Genomic DNA, 25,371 nt, shown 5'->3' with positions numbered 1-25,371 from the left:
GGTCTGAAGGCAAGTGCCAGCAGACTTAGCGCTACGGAAGCCCGCGAGCAATCAGAGAGTGTAAAACGCGATTGTGACTTTGGCATGACGCATGAAAATAATAATAATGTACGCTAAAAATGCGACTGTGTGCATAGAGTTGAACATACACATAACATAAAATTACACAAAAACTGAAATGAGGTTCCGTTTCTAAACAACACAATTTACTTATTTGCGTAATTGTAGTTTTGTTACGTTCGCCAAAGATAGCCCCGGGGATGCCGGACGTTTTGTGTTCCGGCCTTTCAAAACAAAAGCACGAGTTTTTGCCGATAATATTTGAGCGCACACACACTACCTCACACACAAAACATTTTTTTTGGACGTTCGATAATCTTAACCATTAACAGCAATCTCGGAATTCATATAGGTTGGTGACAATTCAAATAATAAATCAATCAATATTTTAATATCCGTAAATATAAAATACAGGGCAATGTAACGGCCAGAAAACAACACAATGTGATTTGTTTTCATTAGTTGAGCGTAATTTATTTCAAATGAGTTTGAAATAGACAAAAGTATAACAATTGTACCACTGAGAAATAAAATACTTTGTCATCGTGACATTTATTCTGAAAATAATTTCCAGAAACAGTCGTACGTAAAACACGTTTTCCGGTTGCTGATGTTCTGTGTTTACATCGCAATTCCTCAGATGAAAGTCATGGAAGTGTTGGTTTCATCTCTTTAATTCATCACGTGAGTAGTTTTAAAATATTATTAATGACGCTGTGACTGATGTCACCACCGTAAATGGAGGTTTTTAACTAGTAGTTAACCAGGTGACTAACTCACAGTGTTGGGAGTTAGCGAGCGGTAGGTAATGATGTTGGCAGAGAAACGAAAACGAAACGTCATATTTGTTCTTAACCAGAGTCTTACTGTGTTTCTAATGTAATTCACCTGCTTCTTACGTGAATTACTGTTCTGTGAATTTAACATGCTATTTTTTGTAATGAGTAAAATGCGTTGCTAACGCTGTTTAACGTGAAATAAAGTTTTAAAAACGCTAAAACACAGGCTAACACGAAGCTAGCGTCCACAAAAAGTCAGTGACTCGTCAAAACCGATTAAAAAAAAATGACGCAGCTTTGTTGAAATGCACTCAAAAACATTATTATTACTGTGAAATTATAAGTATTACAAGAGTATTGGTTCCTCTGAAAGTACAACAGTCACGTTTCTTTATGGACATTTTTTAGTCTCAACCAAACCTCACTATGTTTTTAGCTGATTTAAGGGGATCTGTGTTTTATGCAGTCAAACATTTTACCCACCCAGTCTGTTTTTTTAATACCATCACTGCTATGAATAAAAACACAATAATACATATATTTAAGGAATTAATTAATGTTTAATTAATAAATTGGCAGTTAAGTATAAATGTAATGTACATACTTCTGCTCCTTGCATTATGCTGCGTTCTATATATCAGAACTCGGAGGTTGTTCTACTGAAGAAAAGAAATGAAAGAGATTCCGGTTTAAACCGTTAAAAGAGTCACTTTATACAGAAATCTAATCATCAGCCAAGGTTTGATTCAGGCTAATGTTGGTCCTGCGTGTTAGCGTTGGATTTCCCAGCAAAACAAACACCACATGTTATTTGATATTTAACACAGCAGCCTCTTTCATTCTTGTTTCAACACCACATGTTTCACTGCGTGTTGCTTGTCCTCAGTATGAAGCTGCGGATCCGGATCAACCGTCAGACCTGCAGGGTGGAGTTAGAGAACCCAGAACCGACTCTGACTGAACTCACGGATCACGTCAGGAACACACTTCTGTCCGGTCATGGACTCAGGTCAGAGGTCAACACAAACGAAAGATTCACTCTGTAGTTTTTGATGTTGTCACTCACGTGTCTCCTCGTTTCTCAGCGAGGACACACAGTTCCGTTTGTCTCTGAACGGCTCGGAGTTTCTGTCAGACTCTGGAGAGACTCTGTCATCCTGCGGCATCGTCTCCGGAGATCTGATCTGTGTCGTCCTGCCGAAGTCTGCCACCGCCGCCGCTAACGCTGCTGCTACTGCCACCGCCACAGCCACAGTCTCCACCTTAACTCCTCCCATCAGCCACAGAGAGAATCAGGTTCGGTCTCAGCACCCAGCCACCAGGAGGCGAATCATATCCCCAACTTGTTTTTGGACCAGTTGAAAATATCACCAACTGGACCTTTTTAATTGTTTTACTCTCAGGCCACACCTACTAAACCTACCACACCTACCACAGCGCTGACAGAGTCAGAGGTTGCCATGGAGACGCCAGACGCTGCCGCAGAGACTTCGGAGGATGCGGCTGACCCGGGGTCGTCAATGTGCAGCTGGGAGCCGATGCTGTGCAGCGAGGTGGAGGACGGTCAAGCTCCCGCGTCTCTGGAGCTCCTGTACGTCAGCGCCGGCATCACCAGTCCCTCTGACGCCATCATGGTGGTGGGACACCTGCTGATGACGGAAACTGGCTTCATCCCTCAGGTGAGATGCAGACGCAGACACCAGGGTGGAAGTTTGTAAACCCTGCACCAAACCCCATAGAAAAAAACATTGTTTTTACATCACAGTGACACAGGAGTTGTTGATCCACTGCTTTGTCCATCAGCGAGTTCAGTCTTGTTTTGTGACGTCGGTGTGTGAACTCCCTTTGTGTCACATTAACCTCAGTGACACAAAGTGACCACACGGGGCAGCAGTAGAGCAGCAGCTCCTGTGTCTCTGTGAGATAAAATCACTGATTTTCTCTATGGACTTTGGTGCGGGAGACAAACTTGAGACAAAGTCTGTCTAACAGTGATTTAAAGACCTGAACATAATCTTAACGTTGTAGCTGAGGCTTTTAAGTGCCTAAAACCATGTTCTGTCCAGTTAAATCCATTGTCTTTGAACAAACGTCGTCGTCAAAGTGCGTTTGTTTTCTCCGTGTTCAGGCCCGCGAGCTGAAGCCGGGCGAGATGCCAGACGGGTGGAGGTCGTCGGGCGACAGCTACAGGCTTCACTACACTCACCCTCTGTGCGAGAGCAGCGTCGCCATGGTGATCGGCATGTGCATGGGCCCCGTCCTCGTCATCACCGGTGAGTTCAAGGACGTTTGAATTATTTAAAAAAAAATACTTTCACTGGAACCTGTGTGATGAGAATCCCAGTAGTTTTTAGCTGTTTTTGTCTTCACCATGTCCACGTGTCTCAGTAGCTGACACGTGCTTGAGATATGAAGAGCAGATTAACAGGTGTTCCTAATAAAGTGACTAAAGTGAGCGTGGATTCCCAAAGTTTCTATACGAGGACACGCTTTTTAAAGACGGCAAACTGTCGTATGAATCATGAAAACTTTGTGACTCATTTATGAATGTATCTGTAAAATATAACGTCATTTTGAATTATGAAACAAAGTAAAGGAACTAAAACTTCATTTTATGCACGTTATTTAAAACCTGTTTGGAGAATTTGTTTGGGGACCCAAAGAAATGTATCCGCAGTCCACCTGTGGGTCCCGAGCCAGTCTTTGACAACCACTGGATTAGTGCTGTTGTGTTTTCACCCCAGAGCTGTGTTGCTCGTGTTTTTTGATGCTGACCTTTGACCCCCACAGCCACACTGAAGTCAAACGACTCCGTCGCGTCTGTTCGCAAACTCTGCGTGAATCCCTGCAGCTACGTGACGGACGAGTGGCCAGGTAGAGATCCTCGCCTCTGATTGATCCGTCTCACGGCAGCGCCTCAGCCTCTGTTAAACTCCTCCCCTTTTTTTCTTTCTTTGTTGTCAAGGCGACAGTGCGGCGGCGGCGTTCAAAGATCTGCGCAAACTGACGCGAGTCTTCAAAGACCAGCTGTCGTACCCGCTGATCGCAGCTGCCAGAGAAGGTACGAACATTTAACACTTTTAAATGGAACATAAAAGCATACACTGTTGCTATGGTTACCAGGATTGTTGTTGTTGTTTTTCAGCGATGGCGTTGCCGGAGGCGTTTGGTCTGGCCGCTCTTCCCACGGAGCTCCTCCTCCGAATCATTCGCCTCCTGGATGTCGAGTCCGTACTCGGACTCTCCGCCGTCTCCAGGCGCCTGAACGCGGCGACGGCCGACTGGACGCTGTGGCGACACCTGTGCCGTCGAGACTTCGCAGGTGAGGTCACGTGACCACATATTATGATGATGAGGATGTCACAGTTTTACCAACAATAAAGACGTCACCATGTGTTTCTATTTTTTTTGTTTTTTCAGGTCCAGTTCTCGACACGTCCACAGGGACAAACTGGAAAGACGTGAGCTGATCAAATAATTCATTTAAAAGTGACAATGACGACGTCTTAGAAGTCCACAAAATTAAGTTTGGGCTTTTTAAATTGTGGTTTTATGAGGTACAGACACTGCACTGTGAGCGCCCCCTGCTGCTGAAACGACTGCTAGCAAAAAAAAAGTAGTGTTTGCCTCATTATTTTGCCGTGAAACACATTTCCTTGTGGGTAACCTTTGTAAAGCACTCACTCTCCCTGCACCAAACCCCTGAAATCACTGATTTTCTCTATGGACTTTGGTGTGGGAGAGTGAGTGGTTTACAAACTTCAGTTTCCTGTTGGAAAAGTCTGTCTAACAGTGAGATAAAGACATGAACGTGTTTTCTTAGCGATATCGTACACTTAAACTTATAAGAGGGGGCCTCGTGTCAGCAGGGGGCGCTGCAGACGGCTGTGTCAGAGAGCTACACAAATCCTCTCGACCGTCATGTATTTATCAGATTTAAACATTCAGGTCATTTACTACCTGACATCCTTTTTTTATTTTATTTTATTTGTTTTCCAGCTTTACAAAATGTTGCACATACGCCGTGCTGAGCGCCGGCGCGTCTCTCGCCGCCACCTCCTCCCGCCTCCATTCCTCCCTCACACTCGGGACATCTTCATCCCCACCCCCCTGCCCCTCCCCCTCCACCCGCCGCTGCCCGGAATCATCGGTGGTGAGTACGACCTGAGGCCGCACCTGCCGCCGGGCCTCCTGCCCCGCCCTCGCTACGACCCCATCAACCCGCTGCTGCCACGTCACCGCGACGCTCCGCCCCGTGGCGACGTCCCCCGCAGACTGAGAACGAGTAGAGGACGAGGAGCAGACGCAAGGCGGGGATTCATCTGACAACAAACAAACAGTAACCATGACGATGAGGCGTTGGATGATGGGACGTCCACTGAAGCACTATGTTAGTTTGTGATGGATTTATTATTAAATTCAATTTTTTTTTATTGAAGCTATCTGTGATTTAACTGTGATTTTCTGTGTGTGTGTGTGCGTGTGCGCATGTGTGTGACTCACAAACCTACAGTCCTAGTGATTTGCTTTGAAGTGCCACAAGGGGGAGCGTGTTTTGTACTTACACATTAACATTTTTAATGAAATGTTTTTCTAACATTTTATCATTAGTTTGTTTTACTCGTATTTTAAAGATTTATGACAATTTTATGAAAAAACAAATAAATTAGTAAAGAATAATAACAGTAAAAATAATTATTATTGACATTCCTAAAGAACACAAATAACAGGCAGAGCAGCTGTGTTGTAATGTGTAATGAAATGAATAAAGTTTTTGAACAAAAATAAAAAAGATTCTGACACACGTCACCTTTTATCTCCAGACAAAGGGTGCGTTTGTTTACAGACTCCGGTCTCGCGGACGGCGGAGCTCACTTGACGTTAATGAATGTCAGAGCGATCGTTTCATTATTTGCATATATTCTTTATTTCGCTTATTTCAGTGGTTATTTATCGACAAAGGTTAAAAAGAACACTAAAGAAAATGATGTTAGTTAAAAAAGAGGCTTAATAATTAAGTTTCAAATGTGACTTTGTCATTAAATCACAATTAGATTAAATTATTAAATAAGACATTTATGCACGTGAACTTCCGAAAATGTAAAAAAAAAAAAAAAACTTTAACTCTGAAAGTATTATTTTTAGTAGCAGTAGTAATCATAATAACTGTAGTATTTGTTGTATTATTTATTATCCGGGCGGGCGGGGACTCTCTTGTCTCTTCCTCCGTGTAGCAGCAGCGCTGACTGGGGTGAGTTTGATTTTTACACCGCTAAATAACGGAGGTCCTTGATTCACATAAGTTTCACCGTTCAGAAGTTTAGCTCTTTATTAATAGCACATAGTTTTGATCCAAACTGCGAGCTATTAACTGTTAAATATAATGGGGTATAGAAGCGGACGTTATTGTTTGTGTGTGTTGTTAAAGTGCTGTGTCTTTAAGAGCCTCGTGTTGTTACCGGAAGTGTGAGGGGTGTTTCCAGCTGACCCCCTCCCCTTCCATCCCTCCTCTTTCTTCTCCTCCTCCTCTCCAACCACCATAACCTCCCGCTCCGGCAACCCGACCTGTCAGCTCCGTCCTCCGGCACGGCATCACCGCAGCACCACCGCTGTCACACTGACCGGAACTCAACACGTTTCCGGTTCTCAGTCCGGGTCTATTTCAGAGGACGGACCAGGCGAGAGGCTCCTCCTCCCCCTCCTCAGAGAACCGGGGCCGTCTGGAGCGCGGAGCCCGGACTGTCATGAGCCGTGCGGCGCGGAGATGGCGTCCTTCCCCGGTTTGTGTAAGTCGGTCGTCGTCGGGCCCGCGGAGGAGGACGGAGACACGGACGGTTCCCTGCAACACATGCTGAAGGCTATCGCCGACGAGAGGAACCGACTCAACATCCGCCAGGAGATCAGCGGGCTGGGTGAGACGAGCCGAGACACTCCGGCCCGGTCCCCGGGTCTCTGTCTGTTTGTCCCCGTTGTCTTTGTCTTTGCTGATGTTCATGACTAATGTGGGCCCGTTTAGTGAAGTGTGAGGGGCCCCAGGGTCAAACCTTGAGGCTCCTCGCGAGGTTAAAGGGACATTTCGCGGGTTTTAAACGTGTGTAACGATTCTGACTGAGCCGTGAGCGCCCCCTGCTGCAACAACCAGCCGTTACTCACCTGATAATATCGCGGCTAAAGTTTGTTCGTCTCTGGCCTGAACCAAATCCCACAGAGAAAATCATCATCAGGAGTTGTTGGTCCACCGCCGCCTCCATCGGAGTTGGTGTGGGAGAGCGAGCCGTTTACGAAGTTTGTCTTAAAGGGAAAAATTGTTCGTAAGATTTCGTAGACTATTGTAGCTATGTTTATTCCATGTATTATTTTTATTTAAAGTGCTGGAATCCTGCTCTGGACATGTTGTGTCTGTTTGTCTTAAATGTATTAAGATAAAAAAAGAACCTTATCTTAACTGTCCCTTTAACTGATTACATCGTTGAGTTCAGTGAACGGTTCATCCTCTGGCAGACAAAACGTAGAAGTTGAATGAATGAAATAATGTTCGGAGAATTTGTTTGAATTTGAATAAAAGTCAGGTGATTTCTATTTTTCTATGGTCACAGGTCACATGTCACAGGAAAGTGAAGCTTCACTGATGAATTGACAGCGTTATTGATCTGATCAGTGTTGATTGACAGGTCTATCAGCTTCTGTTTGTTCTCATTTCCTCTTGTTTTCAGTTTCAGGGAGTAGTTTGACACGAGACTCTTTCTTCTTTGTAACCCAAAGTAAAAAATTAACTTTTTAAGTCTACAAAAGACAGAATTTAAATGATTTAGTTCCAGTGAATGTGTGGAGTTTAAACCTCTCTGCGAGCGTTTTCCAGGTCACTGCAGCTGTGACTGAACGTCTCACGAACTCTTAGATAACGATCGTAAAAGAATCCAGAATGTTCTCCGAAGTCGGTTCTTTAAACACTCATGTAGTTTGAAGAACATGATTTTGCAGAAACTGTTGCTAAAAATAGAGACAGGCATTTATTTATTTTTTTTAAATCATGGTCTGAGGAACTAAACTCCACACATACACACACACAGATAAATGTACAACAACAAAACAAAAAATACTTTTTTGAATCCGTAAATACACTTTTTGATAAAGTTAAGTTAAAAACAAGGAGAGATTTAGAGATTTGAGTCGTCGTAAACAGGGTTCTAGAGTTAATGACGTGGTTCTTGTGCTTGTTGACAAGGTTTTAAATTGTATGAAATGGTTTCTGAGGCTTCGGAAACATGGTTCAAATGGTTCTAATGCTCATGAATGTGGCTCCAGACTTAATCCAACAGTTGTAATTTGCGTTTTCAAAGTTATAAAACTCATTAAATGGTTCCATTGCTTGTAGAGTCACTTGTATGATATATTAAATGGTTCTAATGCTCAGGAACGTGGTGCTAGGCTTAATTTGACAGTTCTAAGGCTTGTTTACAAAGTTCTAAAATACATTAAATGGTTCTAATGCTCGTGAACATGGTTCCAGACTTAATCTGACAGTTCTAATGCTTGTTTCCAACGTTCTAAAATTCACTATATGGTTAACGCTCTTAAGCAAGTTGTGGAATTTATTAAAGGTGCTTGTTGAGGTTTTAATGCTGGTTAACAAAGTTCTAGAATTCAGTAAATGGTTCTAATGCTCGTGAACGTGGTTCTGGTTCTGTATTACGTGGCACTGACGTGTCGTTTGGTTTATAAACGAAAAAAAAGTGTTGCTAATTTCCATGTGACCTAAAGAACATCACGGCTAAATGACATGAGACAAGGATACAAACTGTATCATCAGGTCATGTGACACTGTCAGGTCACGTGACAGCATCATCAGGTCACAGGAAGTGATCTGGGTTTATTCTCCTTCATGTAAGAAAAAAAGAAAGCGCCTCATAAATTATTCAGACTGTTTCAGAAGCTTTTATTTTGAAAACAAAGTCAAACGTTAAAAAGATCGATTGGATTCTGTTTGATCTCGTCACCTTCAGGCTCTGCTGCCCTTCACACACACACACACACACACCTGCCTGTCTGTTGCCCCGGCAACTGTTGCCAGACGACCTGCAGATGAGGTGACATGGCATTAAGTTCAAACTTCCTGTCAGAGAATCAACTAAACCAGAGATTTAAAAAACAAAAATATTTGGTCATAACTAAATCGATATATTGACCGTTTTTAAAAAGTTTTGTTTTGTCATTTTAATATTAAAATGTTTGTATTTTTTTCTTCAGGCTGTTTCAAAGACGACCGCATCGTCTTCTGGACCTGGATGTTTTCCACGTACTTCATGGAGAAGTGGACGCCGCGTCAGGACGACATGTTGTTCTACGTCCGCAGGAAGTTGTCCTACGTTAGCGCGGACAACTCGGACGGCAAGAAGGTGACGACACGACACTTCAATGAAGTAAAGTAGGAATCGGTCGATTTGAAAACAGCATACGTGTGACACGGAGTCATTTATCAGCACGTTGTTATGCGTCGTAGTTTAAGTAAAGATTTTTTTTAAATGGTTCTAGTTAACAAAGTTCTAGAATTTATTACATGTTCTAAAGACGGTTAATAAAGTTAAAGAATATATTAAATGTTTCGAAAGCTCCTTACCCAGGTGCTAAACATTATTAAAGGGTTCTAAAGCTGGTGAACCAGGTTCTAGAATTCATTAGCAAGGTTCTAAAGATGGTTAACAAAGTTATAGAATTTATTGAATGGTTATAATGCTCCTAAACAAGGTTCTATAAATTATCATATGGTTTCTAAAGCTAATGAAGGTTCCAGTTGTATGTGTAGTTCTTAATTTAATTAGAGCGCCCCCTATAGTGTAAATGGCCGCTTCAAGAATCAACCGTGTTAAGGTGGTAGTTTTCTAATTTACTGAAAACTTACCGACACAATCGTGAATTTTTAAAATTATTTTTATCGGAATGATTTTCATATCGTCTCCGGCTGACTGACGTGTGTCTGTTCGTCGTCTCTTCATAATCACGTTTCTTCCACACACTCGTGCAGTCTGCCCTTTGTCTTTGTCTTTGTCCTACGTCTGCCTGTCTTTGTCCTACGTCTGCCTGTGGTTGCCACGGTTACACAGTAATGTCCTGCGTCCAGGTCAACTCAAAAAGCTGCCGTCATCCTCTTCACCATCCTCGTCTTCATCGTGTTATTGTTCCAGACAAACATCAGATCAGAGGGGGATTTCCCATCAAGCATGTTCCCTTTTTTTCTCACAGTGTAACCGTGGCAACAGTCCCCGTGCTCTTAAACGGCGCGTGAGTGAAATGAAATGTGACACATGGAAACATCGTATCTCCCTGAGGACTCGCCGACCTTTAACTTCTGTACAAAGACAGCACACACACATTGTGTTTCATCTGTCTCAATGAGGACATTCCTTAACCTCTTACCATCAAAGGTCTCCAAAATGTCCCCAGTTTTGCAAATGTCCTCTTTTCTAAGGTGTAAAACATAAAAAAAAAAAAAGGTCCTCACACACATACACTCATATTCTGGTTCATCTCTCTCAGTGAGGACATTCCTTAAACTCTTGACCTTACCTTAACCATCACAGCTACAAGCCCTTAACCCTAGCCAAACTGGAGGTCTCCAAAATGTCCCCAATTTTCAAAGTGTGCTCACTTTTATGGTGTAAAACTAAAAGAAATTCCTCACACACGTTTTTGTTCATCTGTCACATTCCTTAACTTCTTACCTTTACCATCACAGCTATAAGGCCTTAATCTAACCCTAGCACCAGGTCTCCAAAATGTCCCCCGTTTTCAAAGTGTCCTCACTGTCAAGGTGTAAAAATGGTCCTCACAAACACACACAAATGCTTTAAATGCTAATAAATGTAGAGAAACATTTTCAGGATGGTAACACTGTCACCTTTGACTCTCTGTCACCCCCTACAGCAGCCGCCATGTTACTGATATTTACCTGTTTGTGGTTCCCAGGTAGAGGTGGAGGTCTACAGGCGCGACTCGAAGAAGCTGCCCGGCCTCGGCGACCCCGACATCGACTGGGAGGAGAGCGTCTACCTGAACCTCATCCTGCAGAAGGTGATAAATAAAACTCAGCAGAGGACACACTTGCTCAAATGTCCACCACGTGTCCCCTGAACGCCTCCATCTTAAACGCTGTGCTTCTTACAGCTGGACTACGTAGTGACGTGTGCCGTCTGCACGCGCTCGGACGCCGGAGACATCCACGTCCACAAGAAGAAGTGTCAGGTAAGAAACCCGGCGGTGTGCCCGACGACCTCGTTCTCCAACGTGGCGGACGTCTTTAATCTCTGTGTGTGTGTGTCCTCGTCTCACAGGAAGTGTTTGCATCTCCGAGTAAACACGCTATGGACAGTAAAGGGGAGGAGTCAAAGATGAGCTACCCCAACATTTTCTTCATGATCGATAACTTCGAGGAGGTAACAAACGCGTTTGTGTATATTTTATTGCTTTATATTGATTCTATAATTTGACGCGTTTGTCTCGTAAGGTGTTCAGCGACATGACGGTCGGCGAAGGCGAGATGGTCTGCGTGGAACTCGTGGCGAGCGACAAGAGCAACACCTTCCAGGGCGTCATCTTCCAGGGCTCGATCCGCTACGAGGCGCTGAAGAAGGTCTATGACAACCGGGTGAGGCGGCGTCCGGGGACAATAGAGAAATTTGCAATAAATAAAGTTAGCATGTTAGCACATTAGCAGAAGAAGCTGTAAAAGGAAATTATGCTAAAATACAAAAAAGAGTAGTTAAAGACGCTGTTTAATTTGTTTCACATTTACAATTTTCTACTGCAAAGTAAACGCTAGTAGAAGCTAATCTGAGTTTACGTTTCTTAAATTTTTTTCTGCTGCTATAAAATATTGTAATTTTCTGTGAGGTAAAGTGTGATGCTGTTTCGCTTTCATGTTGGCATTATTCCGAGCATATGGCTTTGACTTAGCCACCTTTACACTGAATATGTAAAAAAACAAAAGAAAAATTAACTAGTGAAAAGCTTTTTACTCTCTTCTAAACTCTAAAAACGTGTCTTACAGGTTAGTGTCGCGGCTAAAATGGCGCAGCGGATGTCGTTCGGCTTCTACAAGTACAACAACATGGAGTTTGTGAGGATGAAGGGGCCGCAGGGCAAAGGTCACGCCGAGATGGCCGTCAGTAGGGTCCCAACAGGGGACACCTCCCCCTGTGGCACCGAGGAGGACCAGGTGTCCCCCATGCACGAGAGGGTGAGGACACAACACAATAGTTATTTATTATTGAAGTATTGAGAAAAGAGACATGACCGCAAGGTTTTAACCAGTTTTTTAATTTGTAGTTGTTGCTCAGTAGCAGTTCTGAGGTTGGTGTTCCACAAGGTTCTGATCTGGATCCTTTACATTTTTACCTGTACGTTAATAATCTGTCTTGGTCAGTTGTTTGCAGAAGTGAAAATTTATTGGTAAACTTTTTTGATTATTAGCTACAACTGTTTCTGAATTTAAAGTATGGTTTTTGTCGTTGTTGTTAAAATCTGATAAAGACAGCTCCAGTATTTATGTAAATACTTTGTCATAAAATAAGTTAAATGATTTAAAAAAGTATATTTTTAGCATGCTAACATACGCCCCAAAGGAGTGAAAAAGCCAATTATTTTTAAGTTAGCAATTCAGTTAGCATTAGCATTAGATTCTGTTGTTTGGAAAAGTATTTTTAGTAAATTTTCATCATATACTTGTATACTTGTGCTAATTTAGTTTAGTTTAAACATGAATTAGTGTAAAACGTGAGTGAATGATGTTTATTTTCTGTTTTTACACATGAAACGGGATGTTTGGTTTTGTCGTTATTTTCTACAACTCAATGTATTTAAAGATTCTTGAAGTGATGAATTAACTCTGACCCAGTTAAAAAAACAGGATCATGAAAATCCTCTCAAACGGGAAATGTGCGGAGTTGGAGAAGTTTCACTTCCTCATGTCGGATTCACTCATTCACCAGCAAACTTGAAACTGTCTTTTCAAAACAAACTCGTACAAGAAGGTGAAACCAGGTCACGGTCAATAATAAATGTCAATGTGGTGGAAAACACGAGTCACAGACGTGCTGAAAGTTAGTAGAAACGCAATTTAAGATTATTTTCATAATTGATTGATCTGTCGATGGTTTTCTCATTGAATGGATTGGTTGTTTGGTCCATAAAACCTAGAAATGACTTATTTAGTACTCCAGTTGCGTACAGCTAAGCTCCTTTACATGACTCTTGGTGCGTTCCATTTGTTGTCAGAACTCAGCTTTTCCGACGCCGTACAAACATGGCCACTTTTGTCGTTATTTTCCGTAAACATGTTGTTCGCTGTTTGCGTGTGCCAAAAATACCTCGTAGAGCGTTGTTATTGTTTGGTAAATCGGATACTTTTTGTCAATGCTTTTCCTCTTCATTAAGTATTTTTTTGCGTGTTTTGTATTTTCCTCCAGGTGACGTCCTTCAGCACTCCGCCCACCCCGGAGAGGAACCGCCCCTCCTTCTTTTCGCCATCCCTGCGACGCAAAGTTCCGCGAAACAGAATTGCTGAAATGAAGAAATCGCACTCGGCCAACGACAGCGAGGAGTTTTTCAGGGAGGAGGAAGACGAAGGTAAATATGTATATGTATGTGTGTGTGTGTATATATGTGTTATTTTTTTTTAAATAATCGCTGAGTCATGACATGTTTCTGTGCGTTTGTCTCAGATCTTCATGCGGCCACTAACCTTCGCTCGCGCTCTCTGTCGGGCACCGGCCGCTCGCTCGTCGGCTCGTGGCTCAAACTGAACCGAGCTGAGGACTACTTCCTGCTTTACTCGCACCTGACCTACGTCACGCTGCCGCTGCACCGCATAACCACAGGTAACCGGTTTATTTATTTACGACATAGCAGAGACAAAATAAGTATAACAAGTGTTTTATATATACATCTTGATGTAACTACAAAATAATATGGTATTCATTTAATTTAATTTAATTTAATTTAATTAATTTTCACGTCTTTATCTCACTTTTAGACAGATTTTCCAACAGGAAACTGACGTTTGTAAATCGCTCACTCTCCCACACCAAAGCCCATTGAGAAAACCAGTGATTTTAGCTCATGGGCACACAGGAGCTGCTGGTCTACTGCTGCCCCGTGTGGTCACTCTGAACTAACACCGAAGTCGCAAAAAGTAGCACAATTGAACTTAGTGATGGAGGCAGCAGTGAATCAACAACTCCTGTGCGTCGTGGTGTTAAAATCGATGATTTTCTCAATGGGGTTTGGTTCGGTGAGAGTGAGTGGTTTGCAAGCTACAGTTTCTTGTTGTAAAAGTCACTTAAATTAACTATAATTATGTGTTACAAAAGTTCAGGCATATAAAGGAATCATTTAAAACAAAAAACACTTGTTTGTTGTGTGTGTGTAGACATCCTGGAGGTGAGGCAGAAGCCCATCCTGATGACATAGCAGGGTTTTGGCTCCGCCCCCTCCTTGGTCCTCAGAGCATCTCTACCAAGTGCCTCTTGCATCAGGCCACTGAGACACAGCAGCGCCCCCCGGTGTCCAGACTGAGACTACAACCAAACACCTGCTACAGCCGGAGGGACGACAAACAAAAACAAACCAGCCATTCAGGAAGTGCCTCCTCCTCCTTAGTCTTCTCTTCAGCTCCTGCTGTGTCGACCAGGTCGTCTCCATGGACACGGGATCACGTGACCTCAGCACGTGAACGGGCATTGGCCGAACTCTGAGCAGGAAGGACATGAATGTTTTTTGTAAATATTCTGCTGCTTTAGTCGTCGGGACGGAAGGTTTCTGACTTGTCCCTTTGCTCCACCCACTTCCCCATAAGCCACACCCATTTCATATCCTTGTTTGTTTTTTAATAACTCTGCACATGACTCGTCTGGAGTCGATTTGTGTTTTTTGCGTCACGTTCGCCGTCGTCTTCATTGTAAAGTTCACTTTGTTAAAACCAGCCTACCTGGAACATCATATTACCCATGATGCAACATTGTTACCCACAATGCACCTGAGCTTTTCACTGTTTTATTTATTTCCAAACGAGAGACAAATGCGACTGATGTCTCATCATCATCATCAAGGGAAGAAAAAACTGAACAACGACCTTGACCTTTAACCTTTTGCTCTTCAGTTTAAAATGATCAGAAACTGGAAGTGACTTGAAAAAAAAGAAGTGAAGAAGGTTTTTAAAGGGATTTAACGCGACTTCTCGTGATTTTCCTCCGTCCGATTCCTGAAAAGCCTTAAAATCACGAAAAACGCCACAGATTCTTTTCTCATCATCATCATTGTTTTCAACAGAACCAAACTGAGAAGTTGTTATTTTCCAATTTAAACTTCTCAACTTAGAAATTAGTTTTTTCCTAAAACTTTGATTCATTAAAAGAAATTCCATTACAATTTCACTTAATTTTCCAAAATTACTCAAAAATATTTGAGGGAAAAACATTTTGTTCATTTGAGATTACATTTTCAAATATGTACTTATTTTTGGGTCAAATTTAAAACTTTTTCCTCAAAGATCTTCATTTTAAGTTTGTGGGAAAATATATTTGAGTTGAGTTCTCTAATGTCTTTTGGCTTAAATTTTCAAAAACAATTCCATTACAACTTAAATTCATTTTTCAAAAATGATTTACTCTGAAAATGAATTTAAACCTTTTCCTCAAAAATATAGACATGTTTAAACTAATAATAATATTAAATAAGTTAAACCCACTGTTAAAATAGACAGAATATTGATCAGCTGACTGAAAGTTTTGATCTGTGATTGATTTACAGCCGTGTGTCGATCAAAGTGAACTCAGTGTTTGTTTTCAGTTGAGAAGTCGTCTCCTCAGTGTTATTGATTATTGTGTATTGATTGATTGAATGTATCCACGCTGATCAAAATGACAGTTTGCACTGTAAAATGCTTCTAGGAGCTTTTTTCCTTGTTTTTCCTGCGTCACTTAAACGCACCACCGCTTTTTGTAAAGTTACACGTTAACGTTAAAAATTTAACTCTGTACGTTTTTATTTATTCAAATACATGTGATCATAAAAGTGACACGTTGTGTTTCACTCGTTTCTATGACGACAAAGAAATGATTTTCCAGGTGTTCGCTCCTCTGGCGCCACCATTTAGAAAAAATAAAAAATGCCAAAACGACATAAGATTTACAAAAATTTCTCTCAGTTGTTGATTTAGACCAGTGGTTCTCTATTATTTTCTGTCATGCCCCCCCACATTGAAATACTATTGAGAACCTGATCATTTTTATTTATTTATCTGTATAAACACTGTATGAGTTGCCCTGCCACTCACGCCTACTCTTTGAGAAGTACTGAATTAGACTAACAGGAAGTCGGTCATTTTGTGGCAATTTTAGCTCATTCTGTTGGACTCCTCCCACCAGCTCACGCCCACAAATGTGTCCAATCAAGATATGCAACAAGTACAAAATTTCAGAAAATATTTGTTTTAATGAAGGGGGCGTGTCCAAAGCTAGTTTCGCTATGAAAGTAGTCAGCCATTTTTTGTTGCTTATTTTAAAGTTGTACAAGTTTGGGGGGGCGCGGTCATACATTTAAACCACGCCCCCCAAACATGAGAAAACATGCGATTTGCAAAGATCTCTCATAGCAGGGTGTGTCCAGAGCAAGTTTAGCTACGTAAACTACAAAGTCAGCATTTGATTTCAGCCATCTCTTCTTGCGATGTTAGCTAGCGGCCACGTTCTAGCGTCAATTACACGGTCGCAACACGTTTTATTTACGTTTCAGTTTCCTGTAACCTTCACTGGTTACGAAAACATGCTCAAGGTAGAGACCGCTACGAGGTTTTTATGTTAAAATTGATGCTTTTTGAGAGTGTTTCCCCACAAAACAAGAAGTTGTATTTTAAGGGAACGTATTCAAGTCTTTGAACTAAACCTGAAAACACCGTGACAAGTCAGTGCCACCTACTGGATGGAGGGAACATGTAATATTTTGTGCTTGACTAGAAATAAAAATGGGGAATTTATTAGAAAAATAAAAGCCCCACAAACAGTTAAAAATCCTATATTCAATTAAATTAATTTCCTCTAATGTTTAACGACCAGTAAAATAATCTGCGATTGAACATGGAGACAAAAAAACCCCACCAGAACCAAGAAAAAAGCAGCAGCTTTTTTGTTTGCTTGCTTTTATTCGTCACGTACAAACGCTCAGACGACGACAGACTCTTCCTGAAGGACACTTGAAAAAAAACAAACGCACGCGGCGTCCCTTTCACACACACACACAAGCTCCACTATTTACGAATCCCGACGACGAATAAATAGTTTCCCCCAAAAAAGAAAAAAACAAATAAGCAGCAGACGCTCAGTTCTCGCACACTTTTAACTGTTTAGATGTTTTTTTAATTTGTAAAACCAAATCGACTTTTGTTCGGAGCGTTACCCCCAAAAAACCTCAGTGGTAACGAGTTGTGTGTTTTTTTGTTTTTTTTTAGAATTATCACAATTTCCATAACTCTACGTTCAGTCTCTGCGACAAAAAAATTTTTAAAAAAGGAGAGAAAAAAAAAGCGTAAAAGCCGATTCCGAGGCGGCGACTGAGGAATGTGGCGATGACGGCGCCGTTTACGATTAAAACGAACAGATATTTCACAGTATGACGACAGATGATGTTGCTGTGGCGATGAACCGTTTCATACACTGGGTGTGTGTGTGTGTGGAGTTCAGAGACCTTGTTTAAAAAAGACCTCACACTTTCTTCTCCTCCAGCGTCTTGTGCAGCTCGTCGGCATCCTCGCCCGTCTTCACCTTGATGAGGAACGGCACTGGGCTGCCGGGGTTCTTGTCGTCGATGGCCGGGTTGGGGACGCACACGACCATCACGTTGTTCTTGCCCATGCGCGAGCACGGCATCGACGACTGCAGCACGATGTTCAGCAGGATGTTTCCTGTCGCATGAGAGAGACGACAAACATGTATGTGTCACTTTAACAACTTAACAAAAATTAAACAGGAAACAACTCTGATTTATCGTAAGTAAATATGCATATCATGGCACACAATCTCATTATTATTTAACAAATAATAATTAAGTTCAACTTCTGTCCAGGATAGTACAAAAGGAAAGAAATCGCAAAATAACAAAAAAGGGAACTCTTATACACTGTAAAAAAAGATTTGTTTTAACAAATATTAGGCCTGTCAGTTTTTAACAAAAAATTAAGTTAGAGTTTCAGTCAGTGGCTTCGATTGATCACGTGACCTGTTTTGCAATTAACCACTAAAGGAATTGTCAACTATTTTGATTAATCCATTCATTGGTTTACAACCATTTGAAACAAGTTTTCTGATTTTACGGCTTCTTACATGTGAATATTTGTTTGTTTCTCTGAAAATGAGACATTTTAGAACATTATTTTGTGGTTTGGGAAACACTGATTAACATTTTTAGACATTTTACGGACCAAACAACAGAATAACAGACGGATTCATCGTTTTAGTTTTAGCCCTGGTTATGTTCAGAGAATACAAGGACATAATCTCATGTGAGTATATTTAATATTTACTTATTAATAAAAGATACTAATTGACTTAAATATTAATATTCATTGATCACCTTCTCTCTACCTGCAGCTGTTACTACAATGACAAGGCCGTTTCCATAGAGACGCAGTGAGTGAAAGGAGAGGAAAACAGAAACTGTTTATGAAGTCATGAGATTGCGCTGCCTGCAGTTCATATGAATCACCAGCAGGTGGAGCTGTAAGCTCACGTATCTCAGGCTGCTTCCCGTTTGCTGAGATTGGGGTGAAGTTGAAGTCATTGCATCACTTCAATGATGAGGTTTAAAATGAAAACAGCGCCACCTACAGACTCGGGTGGGTTTTCTCTCCACTTTAACAAAGGAAACGCACAAGTGGACATTGTGTAGTTTGTTAAACTCGTTGAATTATTGTTATTTCTTCTCTTACCCAGGTTGGTGTCGGCTCGGATGACCATCTGCGTCTTCCCCTCGTCCAGGTTCTTCAGGTGCAGTGTCCCCACTCCTTTGTCTTTGAACTCCGTGTCTTTCTTATAGAACAGTTTGCACCTGAACGCAGCACAGAGACGGTTATCAGCAACTTATTCATGTTTATCAGACACTACTGTATTTGTTTCGTGGGGGGGACTTGAAACTGACGTACTTCTTTGAGTAGAAAGCGTCATCCTCCTTGACCTCCTTGACCTCGGGTTTGGGCGGCTCGTCCGATTCTTCGTCTCCGTTCTCGCCTACAAAGACGGAAGAAAAAAATCCTCGTAAAGACTCAACTGTTGAGTGTTGACGTCACAGCGACACAAAAGAAGAAAGTCCAGATGATTATGATCCACAGTAGCAGCCGAGATAAATACGATTAAAAAGAATAACAACCATCACTCGTGAAAATATCCACCGATTGCAGATGTTTATGATCATCATAAACTTGTATTTCACTGTACTTACTTTGAAGCCACATCGTTAGATTTTGATTTATGGAGTTTATGCTTCTGTTTTGTGACTCTAAAAAAGGTCATACAATATTTTATAAGCAGAGCTGAAACATCTCCATCAAAGTCTTTTTTTTTTTAAATGGCAAAATAATTGTGTTTCGGATGTGGATTGTTGACATCTTCTTTTTTGTTGGACCAAACATTTCTGATGATGATGTAACTTATTTACTTCAGTAGCTTAATTTATGTTAAAATCTCAAATGATTCACATTTTTCTTGTTGGTTAATAAAAAAAATAAGTAAAAATTTTATATTTATCAGTAAAAAAAAACTTCATGAACATTTACAAACATGGGTGCATTTCTGTTTCTCACCAGCAGGTGGCGCGCTGTCAGACTTTGCCCCGCTGAAGGACAGAGGAGCGGCAGATCCCGACGCTCCGAACAGTGAACTCTGACTGGAGGAGGACGAGGAGAAGGAGAAGCTGGGTTTGGAGCCCAAAGACCCAAGGACGGAGCTGTCCACCTTCTGCCCGAAGTTAAATGTGATGCCGGCGGGGATGGGAGCGGTGGTGGCGGAGCTTGAGGTGTCTGTCGTTTTCTTACCGAAGGAGAATAAACTGCCGGCAGGGGCGGAGGAGCTGCTGCCGCTGCTGGAAGATGAAGCAGGAGGAGATGCTGAAGCTGCGGCCGCCAGTGTTCCATCCTTCTTCTCCTCAGAGCCTCTGTCTGCTGATGCTGCTGCTGCAGTGCCGTACTGCTGCTCGATGCTCGCCAGGTGTCGCTCGTAATCCCTGAAAATGGGGTTGAGGTCACACAGCGGGTTGTCGTTGACGTGTTTGGTGATCCAGTCCCGCACTGAGCAGTTGAGAGCCGTGAGCTGTCTACTGTACTCCTTGTTGCTGCTGACGCCGCCGCTGCTCTGGGTGGAGCCAGGGGTGGAGCCGTTGGTCTGCTTGGCTGTGACAGCGGCAGCAGGTTTGCCGGAGGCGGGGCCGTTGAATGTGAGACCTGAGAGGACGGAGGTGGAGATGTTAGACATGGATGGCAGAGAAGAAGGAGAAGCCCCTCCCCCTCTGCCCTGCGGCTTGAAGTGGAAGAGCAGCGAGACGCAAACAGACGCTGCTGATTCTGCTCCATTACACAAACATGAGCCCGAACAATGAGGTGCGTTTAGCTGTGAACACGTCGACTTCACCGGGATTATACCACCGCGACCTTTTTTACAGGTCGAATCGCAGCAGAACACGAGGAAGAGAAGCTGTTTTTATTTAAAAATAAAAATGTAACATCAGTTACAGCCAGGTTAACGCTCGCTCCTGGCTGTGTCTGCTCTTTAACGTATAGAGTAGAAACAAGATTATTTTTATTTTGTATTATTGGAACACATCTGCTGTAGTTGTCAAGAAAGAAACGTCAAATTAGAGACTTAGAACATTATGAATATGTTAATGTCTTTATCTTACTGTTAATACAGACGCTTGTAAACCACAATTTTCTCTATGGGGTTGGGAGAGCGAGTGGTTTACAAACAGTGAGACAAAGACATAAACAAGATATCTAAGACTCTAAGACCCAAACTATCCCTTTAAATCAACATTAAAAATATAGAGATAATAATATAAATCACATGGGCAAGTAGCTGAACAATCGGCTGTTGTCACCTGGAGCAGCAGTGGACGCCACAGGAGACGAGAAACCTCCGAACGAGGGCGCGGAGCTGTTTCCGTTGGTCAGACTGCTGATGCCTTTAAAGCCTCCACCGTTACCGAAACCAGAAAACATGGTTGGCGCTGAGCTGCCGCTCGCTGCCACCGACGTCAGCGAAAACCCTTTAAAACCTTTGAAAGCTCCTGCACCTTCACCCTGGAACAGAAAACATTTTCAAACACAGGTTAAACAAAAACTACAACAACTCACCTTCACTCCAGGGTAAAAAAAATGAGTGTTGTTTTTGTTTTACCTCAGACCCAATGTTTCTGCGTTTGGCTTTCTTAATCGCTCGATTCTTCATCACATCGTCACTCGCAATAGAAAATGTCCCCGCCTGAAGGAGGACGACAACTCAATTAGATTTTAAAAGGTTAAAAAACATCAATTTCATCCAAACGGTTGTTTTCATAGTCGATTTATCCGTCATTAAAATGTTTCCCAAGTGTGTAACAATGTTTCCAGAAAACCTAAAAAAAAAAAAAACCTCAGTCATTAAAGAAGCTGAAACATTAAGAAAGTTTATAAAGCTTTTAAAAATAACAGTCAAATTAAAGCAATTAATCCATTATATGAAATAGTTGACGGTTAATTTAATAAACGATTAATCCTCAATCAGGCCGACACTTTTAATCTGAAAATGGATATATACCGCCTAGGAAGTGCATCAGATTGTCAGAAATAGTGTTTGCGAGGTTCAGCAGAGGGCGCTGTGAGCTCAGCTTGACCTCAAATCCACCAGAAAAATGAGACAGTGATGTTTTATTGTTAAAAATGGGCACAAGCTACGCCAACAGAAATCTGAAAATAGACGTTTTTTTCTGGTTCTACACAATAGATAGAAGTAATGTCATCATATTTTTGTGTATATATAGTTTGGGGGGGAGGGGACGATATTCAAATATCTCTGAAGACATAGGCCGTCCCAGAATATTCTTTGAAAAGGTGACAGCCCGGTGCAAACATGGCGTTAGTTTTTGGCCTCACCTCCTCTCCCTCGTCCTCCTGATCCCAGTTCCTGTCCGTCAACTCTTTATCCGCGATCCTCTTCGCCATCACACCTGCTCTGTGACGCACAAATGAGAAGATTTTATGCTTCAGGGCTTCCGATGTAGAAACAGGACTCTTGACCACACAGTATTTGCCAGTTATACATATTGACTTTTCTGAAAACAAAAAGGTGTCATTTTTTAAATATGTGCCTAAGTCACGATAACAATATTTCTTCATTCAGTTTTGTTTTCATAACCCATTCCATGTATTTAATTTAAAGTGAGTTTATTGAAAATACTGTATATGCCTGCATTGCAGACAATATTTGAACACCTGGCGTTTCCTGTTTTACTTGACAGAAAGCTGAAGGTTAGTTGGTTGATAAAAGTGTGTAAAAATCAACATTTCACATCCACAAAATCCCACAATGCTACAAGAAACGACTGTCCCCAAATGTTTTGCTTAATAGACGAGATAAAACTTTATCTTTTATTTATTTTTCTTAAAATGACATAAGATGAAAATATCTGTTATATAATTTATACAACATAAATTGAGTTTTATTTTTCAAATGTACTACTTTTTCACTCATCAGTAGCTTTGATGTTTTATTTTCCACACTAGGTTCCTGGAATCGGGACCCAGATTTTTGGAAACTGGTCTCTGGAATCTTCAGCACATGAAATTTGACCTGTGGAATATTTTGGAAACCGTCATTAGGACTTCCCCGGTTCCCTTGCACTCATAAGAGCTCGCAATTATTTAACGCTGTGTAGTACAAACTATTCATAAATTTGGAACATTTTAGTAATAGACTATATATTAAGTAAAACCTATAAGTCATAAATATGGACCACATATTTTTGTCGTACAGATGTAAATTGACAGCAAAAACTTTGATTCTCAAGGGGTCAAGAGGTCATGACCCCAGTGTCCTGCTCTTTAACAGAGTGATTTTCTATCTGTTCTATGTCTTCCAGTTCTCGTTGCTAATTACAGCAAAATGATTGAGGACACCTGTGTCCAGGTAAGACCAGAGTTTATTTAAGAAGCTCCTCACAATCCTCAGCCTTTTCTCTGCTTTCTGATACTACTTTATTTTTATTTATTTATCTAAATCATAGTAATTGCTGATTTTTGAGCATGTTTGTGGATATACAGCCTCGGGGCCAGAGAGTAGCGTTATCTATATCTTTATTTTAAAAGATACAAACACCCCATCAATGCCTCAATATGATGTTTAACCCCCAGATTTTGAGTTAACACTAAGCTGAAGTGTTGAAAGCATCAAACCTGTGGTGCAGACCTTAAACTAGCTTTACTTCGTTAGCCATTTCCTCTTCAGGCTGACGTCAAACCCCGGTTCTAAAATAGCAGGGTTTGAATCGCTATTTCATTCATGAGCTAAAATAGCTTACATGTAATTGTTCGGCGTTTACAGCGACTGTTAACGCGTTTACAGCCGTTGATGTCCATGTTTGTGATGTTTACCGGTGAGCTAGCGGCAGTCGGGCCGCTGCTAACGTTAGCTGCTAACAACATTTGCTGCTAACAGAGCCGGTCCCGGCCTTACGTACCTGTTATTTTGAGGGGGGTGTAAAGTCGAGTGAGAGCAGCGGCTCCGAGTGAAAACGCGTCGCTTCAGAAAAGAAAACGACACTTCAACGCGTTCAAAGGCAAAACCGAAACATGAATAAATAAAACCACAGAAGGCAGAGCTCGCTCTCCCTGTGTGTGTGTGTTTTGAACGAGCCTCTATCACGCCGCCATTTCACGTAGCGACACATCCGCATGGGTTCGCGCGTCCCGCCTTTTTGCGCATGCACAGCAGCAGATGGAGCTTTGCATCATGGGAGCTGTAGTCCACAATACAAGAGACTCGCGAAAATAACAACAATCCACCATTGACCTACTTAGCAAAAGGCTAACCTCATAAAATCTTCTCTTTTCAACAGGAAACTGAACTTTTTATCACTTTGTGAAATGCTCAAGCTCCATCACCAAATCCCACAGAGAAAATCCCACATTTTTACATTACATCCACAGCTGCCTCCGTCTGTAAGTTCAAATGAGTTATTTTGTGACGTTGGGTGAATGTAATGTAATGTAATGTTCAAACAAGTGATACAAAGTGAGCAAAAAAAAAAAGCTAATTTTCTCTATGGAGTTTGGTGCAGGAGGACAAATACTTTGTTACTATACCTAAATAAACTCCACTACATTTCCTCTACCTATCTTTGTTACTACCAAATAAAATCAGCAGAAGAAGAGTTGGTATTATGGTCTGTATTTATATAAAGTGCCTTTCTAGTTTGATGAACTGCTTTCCACTACAGTTTTCATCCATTTACACGCTTCAGCCTAGGGTTAAGTGTCTTTGCTCAAGGACACATGTAGACTAGTAATGCCAGTTGAAAGACAACTCACCCTACCACTGAGCCAAGATGAGTCAATCCATAAATAAATGTCATATATCTTAAGACTTTTACTTAAGTAATATTATGAAATAGGGATATCAACTTCTACCAAAGTAATTTTCTGGTAACATATGTACTTTTTACTCAAGTATCACCTTTAAGGTACTTTAAAAGCATATTTTCATAATGTCATAGACTTGATTTTATAAAGCGTGTGGAGGCGCCTCATACATCCTCCCTTCAAAGCCTAGATTCACTCGGGTTGCTCACATGTGAGCCGCTGTTTGGGTTTCTTTCCACATGAAGGTCAGAATAACTTTGAGTGTGACATGAAAAGTGACAGTTTATCTGTCGGCTGCAGGTGGTAAACGAGCTCTGCTTTGATTTAACCCATCACTCGCTAGGCTAAATGGCGTCTTTGGGATTCAGCAGCCAGTCCTTCAGAGCGGCGGCGCGCTGTGTGTTCCAGAGGAAAACTAATGGATGCTCACGGAGGCTCGGGGGAGGCCAGGGGGGTAAAGCGGCGCAGAGCCGGGGCAGCAGATGGCTCGTCTCCAAGCTTTCAGGATCCCGCTCGGCTCTGCCAAACAGGAACAGGTGCTGGAGAAAGTAGGAAGTGAGCTGTGGGCCCTGGTGGCAGCAGGAGACCCTTGACCAGCTGGCAAGGAGAAAATGGAAATAGTTGGCAGTGGAAGAGAGAGAAAAACCCTGTGCAACGCGGGGAGGTAGAGGAGCGAGGGAGGATGTGAGCGGCGGAGAGACGGCAACACAGCGAGACATGGAAGAGGATTTCACGTTTTAACTCGGACGATATCTGACAGGGCGATGTTTTATCTGTCCAACAAAAGAAAAGGTTTAACTCGGACGATATCTGACAGGGCGATGTTTTATCTGTCCAACAAAAGCAAAGGAAAAGGAAACAAAGAAAAACTAGCCTGGCTGC

The 25,371-nt window shown here is 41.9% G+C and overlaps 3 protein-coding genes across 4 annotated transcripts; 2 read left to right on the top strand and 1 right to left on the bottom strand.

The window, feature by feature from the left end:
- The first annotated feature begins 652 nt into the window (after positions 1-652).
- LOC122760778 (F-box only protein 7-like) lies at positions 653-5,277 on the top strand. The gene is made up of 10 exons (XM_044015958.1): positions 653-744; positions 1,726-1,848; positions 1,925-2,135; positions 2,243-2,518; positions 2,968-3,112; positions 3,630-3,713; positions 3,805-3,900; positions 3,985-4,161; positions 4,260-4,300; positions 4,839-5,277. Exons 2-10 carry the CDS (start codon positions 1,727-1,729, stop codon positions 5,163-5,165), a joined length of 1,479 nt encoding a protein of 492 aa, XP_043871893.1. The 5' UTR covers positions 653-744; position 1,726; the 3' UTR covers positions 5,166-5,277.
- A 1,060-nt stretch (positions 5,278-6,337) lies between these two features.
- On the top strand, positions 6,338-16,011 carry kiaa0930 (KIAA0930 ortholog). Its single transcript, XM_044015962.1, has 10 exons — positions 6,338-6,751; positions 9,087-9,235; positions 10,803-10,907; positions 11,001-11,078; positions 11,168-11,269; positions 11,341-11,481; positions 11,884-12,072; positions 13,301-13,460; positions 13,556-13,711; positions 14,263-16,011. The coding sequence occupies exons 1-10, from the start codon at positions 6,604-6,606 to the stop codon at positions 14,301-14,303; spliced, it is 1,269 nt and encodes a 422-aa protein (XP_043871897.1). The 5' UTR covers positions 6,338-6,603; the 3' UTR covers positions 14,304-16,011.
- A 1,380-nt stretch (positions 16,012-17,391) lies between these two features.
- nup50 (nucleoporin 50) lies at positions 17,392-23,765 on the bottom strand. 2 transcript variants are annotated; one of them, XM_044015960.1, is made up of 8 exons: positions 23,589-23,765; positions 22,006-22,084; positions 21,272-21,355; positions 20,973-21,174; positions 19,684-20,319; positions 19,027-19,111; positions 18,814-18,932; positions 17,392-17,790 (listed from the first exon to the last, which is right to left on the bottom strand). In XM_044015960.1, exons 2-8 carry the CDS (start codon positions 22,072-22,074, stop codon positions 17,591-17,593), a joined length of 1,395 nt encoding a protein of 464 aa, XP_043871895.1. In that variant the 5' UTR covers positions 22,075-22,084; positions 23,589-23,765; the 3' UTR covers positions 17,392-17,590. The 2 variants fall into 2 exon arrangements, with proteins under 2 accessions (XP_043871895.1, XP_043871896.1); XM_044015961.1 differs by having other exon boundaries at positions 22,006-22,079; positions 23,589-23,762.
- Between the last annotated feature and the right edge of the window lie 1,606 nt (positions 23,766-25,371).

Source organism: Solea senegalensis, unplaced genomic scaffold, assembly GCF_019176455.1.
Source record: "Solea senegalensis isolate Sse05_10M unplaced genomic scaffold, IFAPA_SoseM_1 scf7180000014049, whole genome shotgun sequence".
Taxonomy (NCBI): domain Eukaryota; kingdom Metazoa; phylum Chordata; class Actinopteri; order Pleuronectiformes; family Soleidae; genus Solea; species Solea senegalensis.
This window is presented reverse-complemented; position numbering and strand designations above follow the sequence as displayed.

What these genes read in the sequence shown, in the direction of transcription:
- nup50 (XM_044015960.1), bottom strand. Translation starts at nt 22,074, where the DNA reads ATGGCGAAGAGGATCGCGGATAAAGAGTTGACGGACAGGAACTGGGAT. An exon ending in GACGCTTTCTACTCAAAGAA is followed by an intron (nt 18,933 to 19,026) that starts GTACGTCAGTTT and finishes TGCTGCGTTCAG; the next exon opens with GTGCAAACTGTTCTATAAGA. An exon ending in CCGAGCCGACACCAACCTGG is followed by an intron (nt 17,791 to 18,813) that starts GTAAGAGAAGAA and finishes CTCATGCGACAG; the next exon opens with GAAACATCCTGCTGAACATC.
- LOC122760778 (XM_044015958.1), top strand. Translation starts at nt 1,727, where the DNA reads ATGAAGCTGCGGATCCGGATCAACCGTCAGACCTGCAGGGTGGAGTTA. An exon ending in CTGTCCGGTCATGGACTCAG is followed by an intron (nt 1,849 to 1,924) that starts GTCAGAGGTCAA and finishes CTCGTTTCTCAG; the next exon opens with CGAGGACACACAGTTCCGTT. An exon ending in CAGGGACAAACTGGAAAGAC is followed by an intron (nt 4,301 to 4,838) that starts GTGAGCTGATCA and finishes TTTGTTTTCCAG; the next exon opens with CTTTACAAAATGTTGCACAT.
- kiaa0930 (XM_044015962.1), top strand. Translation starts at nt 6,604, where the DNA reads ATGGCGTCCTTCCCCGGTTTGTGTAAGTCGGTCGTCGTCGGGCCCGCG. An exon ending in TCCACAAGAAGAAGTGTCAG is followed by an intron (nt 11,079 to 11,167) that starts GTAAGAAACCCG and finishes CTCGTCTCACAG; the next exon opens with GAAGTGTTTGCATCTCCGAG. An exon ending in AGAAGGTCTATGACAACCGG is followed by an intron (nt 11,482 to 11,883) that starts GTGAGGCGGCGT and finishes CGTGTCTTACAG; the next exon opens with GTTAGTGTCGCGGCTAAAAT.